The sequence below is a fragment of the Diadema antillarum genome, unplaced genomic scaffold (genome assembly GCF_040938485.1).
Source record: "Diadema antillarum isolate AM-2024a unplaced genomic scaffold, OU_Dant_1.0 seq00000406_RagTag, whole genome shotgun sequence".
NCBI classification, from domain to species: domain Eukaryota; kingdom Metazoa; phylum Echinodermata; class Echinoidea; order Diadematoida; family Diadematidae; genus Diadema; species Diadema antillarum.
The window spans coordinates 570,446-583,036 of record NW_027271394.1 but is presented as its reverse complement, the minus strand read 5'-3'; the positions used below and the strand labels follow the sequence as shown (position 1 = coordinate 583,036).

The following is a 12,591-nucleotide window of genomic DNA, read 5'->3' as shown; positions in this document are numbered from 1 at the left end:
CACTGATTACGTGTGAGGACTCAAAATAGATGAAACGGGTCAACCTAGTTAATCTTAAGTTTTCCATATTTTCTGCAAAAACAATTCTTCTACATTATTCTGAAGTTTGGTGTCACAAAATGAACAGGAAATTGTACTCAGCAGTTTTTCTAGAACACTTTTTTTTTGTAGGATAGTGTGATCAGGTGTGTCTCAGAGTCCCCCTTTCATTTCTTAATAAGCCTTTACACACTCTTCACTTTAAACTCTAACACCTTTTAAAAGGATGATGAAACTTGGTATTCTCTTGGACAGAATGTGTTGATAGAGCATGATCAATTTCAACTTAATTTGATAATCCCTTCATTGTTTTTGTTATGAAGTGTTACATCCTGTTTTCTGTCCAAATCACTGCACAGAGCACAGCTCGATAAAGAATAAGCACTTAAATAGACCCTATGCTTCAAAGCCTCTTTTCTCAATATACTTTTCCAGAGTGTGCTTTTTTTTCCCCATTATTTAGATAGGTTAGGAGAGTCCATTTGAATTGAGTGATGCATTGTTTTCAAACTTAGAGTCCGTTTTTTTTTTTCAAAAATTGCTCTAACTACAAATTCATGTCTGGCAACTTTGGTTTTGTGATGCAAGGTGACATGCCACTCTTCCTGACATCAATTACAACTTTAGATGGATCCATATCTCACGATTTTAATCCGCAGCCATACAATTTTTTGCCAATGAGGATGTAAAATGTCACTAAGTAGCGTGATTAACATTGCAATCCAAATCACTACAAATCTTTGTGATTATTTCGGAACTATCTTGATTATTTGAGAAATTGCACAATGATTTGCACCATGGCTGGTGTGAATGGTAGAGCCTAGACATAGTCTTGGCATATTTTATCCCATCTTTCAGCACACTCATCACAACATCCCCAAATGGAAACGCAGGGGTCATCATTTTGGCAAATTGTTGTGTATGCACAGTTTGGTACGCAAAACATTATGATCAGGAATTAGCGAAATATTTCTTTCCATTTTAGCGGATGCAAGAAATCTATCAGTACTTTTGGATTAGGATTTAAATTTTGCTGCCTACTGTGTGTCTGTTTTGTTTTTTGTATTTTACACACAATTTTTTTTTTTACACACAATTTACTATTAATCAAAACTTCTCCCAACAACTGCTTCATGTGGGAAAGCCTGGATTTAGTTTTTATGTTCCTATTTGTTCTAAGGGAAGGTGAATGGAAAATAAAGGTCTCTCTGTGCAGGTGTATCTGATGTACATTTACAATAAAGATGCTATAAGGGGCGTGTGAATTTTGACAAAGATGACATAAAATTTGACAGCATTGCTGTCATTAATGAACCTGCTTGCAACTGTAACCAGCACAATTTGTCATGAAATTGTCAATCTCAGATGCCTATTTTTTATAGGTGATGAGGTTGAGGATTTAATCTGATGAAGTCTTTCTGCACTTTTGTCGTTTCAGTGGCAGGGGAGGCACAGGTCGACCGACATTTCGTCCAATTTGAGGAGAAGTTCTTCCAGTACTGTGAGAAGGAGCTTTCCAAGATCAACACATTCTTCTCAGGTAATCTAGTGTATGACCGTAAATGTGTACATTGTATTTTACTGTGGGAATGTAAAAATGCCAATAGTGCTTAATTTAAAACCCCACTCCATCTTCTAAGTTTAATTCTAGCAATATTGTAGAATCAAACAAAATAGAATTGTAGAAGATTCATAGAAATATATACCAAACTCAAAGGAGTATAGAATCATACAATTTTCTGAGTGTTTGCTAAACAGTGATGGCCATTGCAAACGTGTGCAAATTATATCCCATTGAGAGTCTCCCAAAACATAGCACAACCTCCGAGAGATGTTCTGTGTTCACCCCATACGATTGGGACTCTAAACGGTCATGGCACAAAGCGTCTTGGGTGAGTCTTGGGTGACTCTGAGGTAAAGATTGGGCTAGATAAAGGGACTCTGAACAGTCTCTGGGGTGAACACGGCACACACTTCCAATGACCTGCGCGGTTTGTGACGGCGTGCGTTTACGTGTACATGCATGTGCTCACAAGAAACTGCCACTTCTCTCAAAGGGAAATGCCTGCCCACAGGCTTCCATGGAAACATATGCTGACTTTGCGCTAGATGACCAGGGAACTCTACACAGGGGTTCCCCCCCCCCCCCAGTAAGTTTCAAAAAGATGCTTGTTTTTGTCTTGCATGTCATATGGGTCTTCCGAGGTCCTCATGGACAGGGGGACTCTAATGCTCTATAGGAGGCGTTGACGCCATCACTCTAATCTTTTTAAAAAGCACTATGGTTTTATTTCTTTGTTTAAGTGTGTAAATCAATTTTTGTTCAGTAAACTAGCCACCAACCCCTCCCCTTCCTGCTCCCCCCCCCCCAAAAAAAAAAAAAAAAAAAAACGAAAACAACATCTCGCGAAAATGTCTATAACCTCCTCATTTGGGAAAATATCTGTCCGTGAAAATAACAGCGTATACAGTAAATGTGACGGATATTCTTCCCTACATGAACTGAACACCATTTCATTGTCTGAGTGCAAGATTATGATATCTCCCTCCCCCCTCCCCCCATGGACAGGGGGGGGGGGGGGGGAGATTAGAACTCCATAGGCTACAAATGCATTTGAGATAAAGTATTCTCATTATACACAGGGGATGACAGAAATAAATATTTTTGTGGACCAGTATTATCTTGTGACAATACTGAATGATGAAAAAAATATGAGTTACTTTATCCCTTTTTCCCCTCAAAGAAGATATGCTTATTACATCATTTTGCTATCTACAGTCATTTCTCATAGACCATAGACACCTGCCTGAGTATACTTTTTTAGGAGGGGGGGGGGGAGGGATAGTCGTCAATGGGTTAAGCTTCAAATTGATGTGCAGTGGCAAGGAGTTTAAAGATTTGGAGAAGTTAAAAACAAGTCCATGTAAACAAACTTTCACAAATGGAAAGGTTGTTTATGAGTAGAAATTAATGACTCCAGACCAATGAGAACTATGAAAAGTTTCATTGTAAACAAAAAACAAGATGGATTACACTGGCAGTCACATGAGTTGTTAGTGTTCAGTTCTGTTCTATAAAGGTCACTGATTAGAAACTATATATCTCAGTGTGCCTCCTCAAATTATGACCAAGAAATATTTATCTTTGAAGTCTGAACTAGGATAAAAAAGAAAAGATGTTGCTTTTATGGCTGTCATTTGGCTGAAGCAATGCAGCTGTAAGCATCTAGATGACAGTCTGTATTTCATCTTTTATAGTCTCTCATTGTTGATTTCACCAGTGGTTAGCACAAGTTTTATTAACACGAATACTCTTCTGTACTTTATGAGTGATATACACGTTTACATTTTGTATTTCTCAAATTCGTAATTGCCATTCCAAAGGTTCTTTTTTCTTTGTTTTCACGACAGGAGGAGTAGAAATTAGAGAAATGGTAAACACTTGCGCTTGTGTAACCAGATCTTTTGTTCCAAATAGAACTTAAATTTTTCAGATACAAAAGAGGATGGAAAAAGAGAATAAAAATAAAAAAGGGAGAAAGATTGTAAGAGCAACAAATAGATTTTATGTGAAAATGAGGATAGACATGGAAAAGGATGATAAGGAGCAAGTGTAATATCTTGGGGAGATATATGCTTGTGCACTATTGAAATAAATTTGTACACTTTTATAAAATGCAGAAATTACATATTCTTTGGTAAAATGGCATACCTTTACAAGCTTTTACAGTGAACTTTATTCAATAATGGGCGAGGTACTCTACAACGTAGCAATGTGCAGGTTATTGTGTGTGCAGGTAAAACAGCTTCATATTGACAATAGAAAGACGCTGCAGCAGGATTCGGAAGGCTCCACTTTTTGTGTCAAAACATGAGCACTCAGTATATGCTTCTATTCTTCAGCTTGATAATACACACATGAACAAACAACTTTGAAATACATAGAAGAAGGAGGTTATTTACAGTTCACCATGTGTTGATGGTAAAAAAAATTGAGTATTTGTTGATTGCACACAATTTGATGTACAGTATAGGGGAGGAACCAGGGTTGGTTGGTGAGATTTTATAGAATTAATTTCAACTTTTAAACCTTCCCTTCAAAAGTATACCTTTTGTTTCAAATGGTTTTTAAATACATGTAGTGTTAGAATTGTCGCACTGTATTTTTATCTCTGTAAATCAGATGCAATTCAGCCATCGGCTGCGAAGTTTAAGGATCAATAGACCATTCAACAACAACGATAACAAAAAAAATGCCTAAAGGCTTCATGTAAATAGATGGTGTGCCTTAAACCTGCATGATTTCAGGGTCTTAATAGAAGGGACTGATTTGGTAGATGGTGCCTCATTATATGATATGTCCTCCTCTCATTGCTCTTTAATTTTTGCAGTGGATGCATATTTTGCTGCCATTGTCTGGCTCAGTCTGTGCCTCTTTTATCTGGTATTGTGCTGAGGTCATGTTCAAAGGCAACTTTGTGGAGTCAATGGATCTATTATCAAATTATCCATCCAGCCACCCCCATCTGTTTCTCATATGCTGGCTCGCTGTGTGACACCAGGCATCGCTTGTTTGATGAAATTACGAGCATTTCCACACCACGCAGTGTCAGCTTTGTAGGGACAGTGGAGTCAACGAGCATGGAGCCTTATTTGATTGGTAGAGCAAAGCATCCAATAGGAGCATCCACTGAATTATATCCAGTCTTGTACAAGCAATTTGATTGTGAAACTCATTCAGTTGTGACATTTGCCCCAGCAACTAGAGCAAGTTGAGTGCAACACAAAGTGTACTTGGGATGCCTCTGCCCTTGCTCTGCCTTCCTTCCAGGCACGTTCAGATGGCAGGAGTGTGATTCTGATGGCGATCTGGAATCACGATCCAATCTCACTTTTGAGATCACCGTTCAAATGACGTGAAAAGTTCGCTGAATAATCATGATTGAAACATCTTTTTTTTTCTTTTTTTTTTTGCAGCTGTTCACATGACAACCAAAAATTTCGATTTCCCACACAAATTGAGCCTGCTACCTCAGCCTGACCCCAAGCGCTACAGAAAGAAAGCCTGAAGCATGATTCCATGCGTGTTGCATGTGTGCGTTCATACACCACAGCACACTCAATGCAGAACTGGGCCTGGATACACACAAATACACACAAATTCATACACAAACAACACACACACACACACACACACACACACACCGTGTGAATCCCCCTTTAATATACAATGCAGGACACTCTTACCTATTATTGATTGGCTGGTATTATTTAATGGTTGTGAGTTTCAAACAATCTTTCTAGTTTGACACAGTTTAACTGAGACCTTGATGCTGATAATACTATACAAATATTGAATGGTCACAGCGGTGATGGTACAAGATTTCACACCTGGTGAAAGATAGAGGCACTCTATTCAATTAGGTGAAGTCGAGTTGAAAAGTGTGCCTCATCTTTCACTAAGCACGAATTCTTGTTCCATTGCGCAAGTAAAGACTGTACACTGTTTTACATAGCACCTTGGACATCAACAGATGTGATCCACACACATTCTTGGATTCAAAGTTTATTTGATGAAAACGAGATGAGAAATGGCTGAGATATCCAAAACGAAGTGATCGTAATAACATGTGGGACCCACCTTTTATTAGGATCGCTTTGTTTTACTTTGTTTTCGGATATCTCAGCCATTTCAAAAACGATTTTCATCAAATAATCTTTGAAGTCCTCTTAGATTTGTATGCTCTTTATAAACAATACATAAAGTGGTTTCTAAATGCCTTGAAAAAAGTAAAAACTGATCCTCACCTCAACCAATACTATGCCATTTCATTGTAATATCACAGGAACATTTTGAGGCATTTTGTTTTCCACGTAGGCCCTAGTCGGGATCAGACTATTCTTTGTGAAGGATGTGGTGCATTTTGTATCAGATACAGTACTCTCTGCGTAATCGGGTATCGCTTAAACGGGTACTCCGTCTGATTGGGTAGTAATGTCAAAATCAGTTCCAATGCACATTCAAAGTACCTGATAATGGGGTTGCCTCTCCGCATAAATGGGTAAATAATTTTCTTCTAATCTAATTTCTACCCACATTTTATCCCAGATATGACACTTTAAGAAATCATGAATGTCAAATGTTCCCGGGCTAATGACATTCTCTGCTTAAGCAAAGAAGACGATCCTTTGGGGAGTGATTAAAAATGAAAACACATCTGCCAGTACCGACTTGCCACACGTAAACGAATATTACACATGGAGCTGGCACTCACAAGTGCACAGACAGACAGAAGTTGAACACACTTGCGCTCCGAATGTGCCGTACAAGCACGCGTGTTAAGCATACAGTGTAGGTGTTTGGTGCAGTGTACAATGCATGTACATACACATTGTGTGTGTCCAATGTGAATGGGACGTGTTCTTCTCTTAATCGGGTACTCCGCTTAATCGGGTAAGAAACGCTCTGCCCGAGCCTACCCGATTATGCGGAGAGTACTGTGCTAGGTACCAAGGTATCACACAAAATAAAAACTTTTCATTAGATATAAATACAATACTCCTAAATCTTACTTATATTAAAGAAGTATCAAATTAATATGTATGATAAAGTGGGTATTTAAAAACCTGCAAGTAGTGGTAATGGAAAAGTACTAATTCCGTGATTTGAGCCACTGCCCCGGCATGTATCACACCATCCACCTCCATGTTCTCAGGGATCTCACCTATTAGAGCTATGGCAGCTGCACAAGACGTGCAACTATGGGAAACATTGATTTCATTTAATAGAAAAAAGAGTACAGTGTGACGTTGATAGCAACAAGAGGTACTAGATCGTTTTCCAATCAAGTTTCCTCTTTGCTCCCCTCTGACCTGTAACTCTCTTGAATATGTATCGTTGCTGATCTGTGTCAAGGCAGTATTTGCTCGTTCATTATCATTTTCCTTTCACTGCACCTGAGGTACAACCGACAGGGAAACCTACCTGTCTGAACCCCTCTGCCCATTGACTGAGTTGATGACTAAGAGTTCCAGTTCTGAAAAACATCTGAAAGTCATCAATCAACTTGTTCGATTCCCAGCATGGTGTCACTGGCTGCTGAAGGATGCACATGTTGAATATTACATCAGGGTTGGCATTTGTCTGCATGGCGTCGTCGCTATGGAAACAGCATCTGCCTGGAAATGCCAGAACAAACAAATTATGCTGCAAATTTATGGACAGCTCTTTGTCAGACCCCTGTCTCCCCTTAATTTGGGCTTCCCTTCCCATACTCTCTCTCTCAGTCCCTTCCTCTCCCTCTGTGTTTCTTATCTCGTTCATTTTACAGTTATCTTACTGTAATAATCAATCTTCTAGGGTGATACAGCACAGGTTGGCAGTAACTGGGGAACCTGGAGCAGCGTGTCATAGCAATGTGTTTTTCTCAGCACCACGTGATGCTCTCGTGTCCTCCCTGGTCTACCTACATCTGGTGATCTGACAGGTTGCCTTAATAATGAAAACCACCCCACTTCCTTTGTCTGATAGAGACACCGACACCTTTTTGCCTCGTCTTTTTTTCTTTCAAGATAACTGGTATTTTCTACCCAAAAGTTCAATGCTAGTCACAGCTGATAATACTGTAGATTACACTGCTTGAGTGACCTTTGCTGATTGGACAATGCCATGGGATCGTGAACGCATTCTAATATAATCATATCAATAGCTTACACTTTTACCTGAGATCAGTGTCATCAACATCATCATCAACAGCAGTAGTAAGAATATGGTGGATAAAAGATATGTTGTGATAATCTGTAAGATACACTATGATTCTCTTGTAGGCACACAATAGACACCTGTAAATTTGCATTCATGCTGAACTTTATACACTTGTAGTATTATTTGTGATGTTTGAAGTTGAATTCCTATAACACTCCAAAATTGGGGATGCTTAGCTACATCATATCATGACACTTGCATCACTTTTACCGTAAGGCTGTGTCACACCTTTCCGAGCAAGCTACGCAGGCTTGTTGCGAGGAGGATTTTCCAGCACGCAGGAGAATTTTCCGTGGGCGGACAAGAACGTTTGTGAGTTTCGCACTTGTTTCTTATGCTAGACGCGTGCTACTTACCTTCTACTTGCGTGTATTCCGTGTGACCTGCGTGAGAGCTTTGAAACCGATCCGTTTTCTGTTAGGAGCGACTTACGGGTACTGAGAAGTACCCGCATTGGAGTTGCCTGTGAGGTGCTGCCGGTAAGGGTCTCCTACTGGTGTTCAGTGTGTACCTCTGCGAGCGAACCCCCACGACTTACTCGGAACAAGTTTTGAGCATGCTCAAGGCCTTGTCATACCGTATCTGGGGAAGTTTTGCGGCGTGACTTGCGGGGAAACAATACCCGGAGCTCTCCACAGTTGGTCCGCACCTGACAGTACCTAGCTCGTATCTCGCCTGTAGTTACCCGGAGGTGCGCACGCAAGTCTGATTTAACCACAGCCAAGTTTTGAGCATGACCAAAACTTTTTCCGGGTGAGTTGGGGGGATGCCCGCAGAGGTCCACGCAGAACGCCAGTAGGAGACCCTTAGCAGCAGTACCTCGCAGGCAACTCCCACGCAGGTACTTCAATCCCTGTATGCAGCCAAGATAATGACATTCTGTGGGACTTCTGCCATTCCTTCAGAGGAATTCCTTCACTGAGTTGTCAGCCCCCACGCTCCTGGCACACAGGTCACACAGTATACCCGCAAGTAGAATTTAAGTAGAATGCGTCCAGCAAGTAAGACACATGCACTGACTCGCCCAAATCCTTGTCCGCCTTCAGATATTGTCCGGTATGCTGGAAAATCCCTACACGCGACAAGCCCGCGTAGCTTGCCCGGAAAGGTGTGACAGGGCCTGAACATGGTTGTGGATAAAAAGATTTGTGTGCGCACCTCCGGGCGACTACGGGTGAGATACGTGCTAGGTACTGTCATGTGCGGGTCATCTGCGGGGACCTCCGGGTACTAAAAATTGTCCTTCGCAAATCGCACGCAAGGCTTGCCCAGAAAGGTGTGACACGGCCTTTACTCTGTACATCCTTCAGACCAGAGGGATTGGAATCCTTTAGCAGAAAAAAACAAAACAAAACAAAACAAAAAACATTGTGGTCTTTTTCTTTTCTACAGGATAGGAAATGTTCCTGTAAATATACATCTCAAGCAAGTGACTGAAAGAGCTATGCAAACAGGAAGGTCCGTGAAGGATGGCATACACAATTACTTCATTAGTGATGTCATATGATACAAAGTGTGCAACATGGGATGTCTTTTCATGATTTATATATTTTTTTAAAATGTTTGGTTCTAACTGAGCTTGCTATTAGAGATATGTCCCCTTTAGTTTCATAGTCATTTCACATTGATCCTTTGTGAAATAGCAACTATAGCAACTGTTTTTATCAGAGTGTGACATTAACCAGCACGGAGTCCACTTTCCAATCTATTTCCTGTGGATACGATTTGGTTATCTACAGCAAAATGTTCACTGTGATTGACAAGCAAGATTGTGATCCTTTTTTTTTCCATCTGCTACAAGATCATAAGGTAGTCCTCAAACCTAGCGGGGTATTAAAGGTATAAAGATTGAAACTGTTTGATTTTCTAATACATGTGTACTTGAAAACAAACACAAAATTCAAAGTTGCATCTCATCTCAATGTTTTCTTGCCTGAAAATTTATTCTGTACACATTGATGAATTTTAACTCATAAAATCATTAGAACAAAGACACTCATGAGGGGTAAAAAGGAATAGGACACAAGATACGAGAACAAAGCCATCACAATATACACTTGTATGTTTATGAAATGGTATGGAAATAGAAGTTTGAAAGCTATTGGCAGTGCTGTAATGAAACTATTCTAAATCAAAATTCTTTTGAGTCATCTTTGTATTGTGTTCTTGTCATCTACAATTGAAACTTTGTTAGATGTTAATTTTCTTAAATATGTTGGACAAAAAGGAAAATATGTGGGATTACTTCAATTCCTAAAAGTAATATAACCATTTACAAATAACAGAGCAAGATTTATGCAGAGTCAGCTGATCCCCCCCCCCCCCCAACCGATTTCTTAATATACTGCAAAAGCTCAGCCAAAATAGAATAGAATGATATGGTGGGAAGTAACCCAAACTTGCACTCGGCATATCCGCAATGGCGTGATAGGGCCCCATTGTTCCTGTTCTGTGAGAAAACATGATGGAGGAAATAGTCTGTCCCAACATTGTGCATCAGAAAGATTTTTTTCTTAATGTGATTTTGGCATTGTTTGTATATAATCACTAGCGAGTGAGAGGGATCCAAATTTTGTGCAATTACCTGTCGCTCCATTTTGTTTAATAGTGAGGATGCTATACATATGATCTTGTTTGAAGTGGTGAGTTTATTGTGGGTGCCAAACCTTGCTGTTTTTTGCTTTTTCCTCTCAGATGAATCAGGATATTACAGTTTTTAGCTGAACCCTTTGACTTCATTCCAAATAATGAAGTAGAACATTCCTTCCTGTGTCCTCACAAAGCAAGGACACATTCAGTAACAAAATCATACACTGTCAATGATCTCCTGGACAAGCTACTGGGTGAATGTCACTTCTTCTGTCCTTCTCTCATTACAGGATCAAAGATGTAACTACATGTATGGTGTCATCAAACACAATAAATGCTTTCCGAGATGTAGTTTTGATCACTTTACTTTCTTCTAACCTCACAGAATGAGAATTCAGAATTACAGTGGGGGATTCTTGTGAGCTACAAGGCTGAAATGTGCAAAAGGCAATCAAGCAAAACAAAACAGGCCAGTGTGGCTAGAAGAGCAGGATGCAGTCTCAGGGCCAGTACAATCTGATGCCACTGTGTAGAATCCTCACGGATCTTTGGACTTGACTTCAGATAGGGCATCATACAAAACGTGAACCTCCTCCCAATTAGAATGGATTTATTGATCGTTGGACAATTTACATCGCACTTTCTTCTCGACTAGCTGTCAAGTTTTATTCTTGTCTTATTTTCTGCTGGTAGTGTTCCCTCAGATATGAAAGGCATTGTGAGGAGTGGGGAGAGAGAAAGAGACAGAGAAAGAAAAAATCATAGCATGTGTTTACTTTTAGAAGTGTGGAAGTTACTAGACAAATGAAACTGCAATTGATTTAGTTAACTCCCTAGAATTCCAGTGCTAACTAGAATGATAATCTATCATAGGCTCCAGGTTCGCTCACATTTATCACTAAGAATAGTAAAACTCAGTATTTAGGACGCAGCTGACACAGAGGTCTTGCTTGGATGAAATCTACTAGACACGAACTACTCTTCCCAGCTATTTTAGTGTATATTTCTTGATCAGCATATATGCAAATAAATCAACTAAGGCCTGAATATTCAAAATATGCAAATAAATCAACTGACAGCCTGAATATTCAAGACGCTTGAGAGGATCTCAATGAAGGGTTACTTGCTATTCATGAGTCATGTAAATTTCTCTAACAAGGATGACTGTGCTAATAAATATTCATTAACTTGAAGAACCAATCAGGAGAAAGGGATGGAAATTCTAACAATGGCTCATGTACTGATAGGACATGGAGATGTGCATGGGTAGACATAGAAAGAAAGTGTTTGTGGGTATGAGAGTGGAATGTACTAAAAAGGGAGTTTCGGAGTTGCGGAGTTGCGGTTGACTGGTCAAATGACCTTCTGCAGGGATCATATGATTTCTACCCAGCCGCTAGCGCCAACTCACTACTTGATAGAACATTTCCCGCTCGAGCTTTAATTGTTCGAAAGCTTTATTCAGTGATCCAATTATGGAGCTACAGTGATCAAATTAAGGAATGTATCCATTTTACCGATATCCTGTGTTTCACACTGCGGAGATTAAACATTTTAGCATGTATGTTATTTTCACTTCTTTATTTTCATATGATATATCTTGCTTGATACAAGCAAGTAAACAAAACACAAAATGAAATCACAGAAAGATGTGCATGCTGATCTGTTATGTCTCTGCTAACATGTTCGCTTCTTTCCGCCCCATACAAACTTGTACATGAAGGTTTTGACAATTAATCAACGTATGAGGAAGGAATTTAACAAATAGTGTATGATTCACCTAATGATAGAATAAGTACAAGAGATAATTGTGTTTGGATAGAGAAGGATGGGTGCTAGTATCAAAACTGCAGATACCACATGAATTGCAGAATAAGGGAAGGCAATGTGAGGCCAGCCCATTAGTCAACAGGGTCCAAGAGGAATGCTGTTGCTCTACTGCTCTGAAGTTCGTGTATGTTGTCATGGTTTGCCAATTGGCCACGGCCAGCCTCAGACTGTGGTACCCCAGCTTTCATATGTAGCAAGGGACTTTGAAGTTGGAATGTATTCATACAAGTCATGAATGATGAGGAGGTCATTTAATTTTTGACGTCCGTTGTGGAAGTTATTGAACAATGGGGCAAATATTGGTAAATGCCATGAGATGATAAGAAGACCAAACATGAACTTGGTACATGTGTATCGCCATGATGTTT

General features: G+C 39.7%; 1 protein-coding gene across 1 annotated transcript in view; it reads left to right on the top strand.

Moving 5' to 3' along the window:
- Positions 1-12,591, top strand: part of LOC139732211 (xenotropic and polytropic retrovirus receptor 1 homolog) — a 67,913-nt gene that overhangs the window by 28,154 nt on the left and 27,168 nt on the right. The window contains exon 3 of the mRNA XM_071643089.1: positions 1,478-1,579. Coding sequence (XP_071499190.1) covers positions 1,478-1,579 — 102 coding nt within the window. The remainder of the gene's footprint in view (positions 1-1,477; positions 1,580-12,591) is intronic.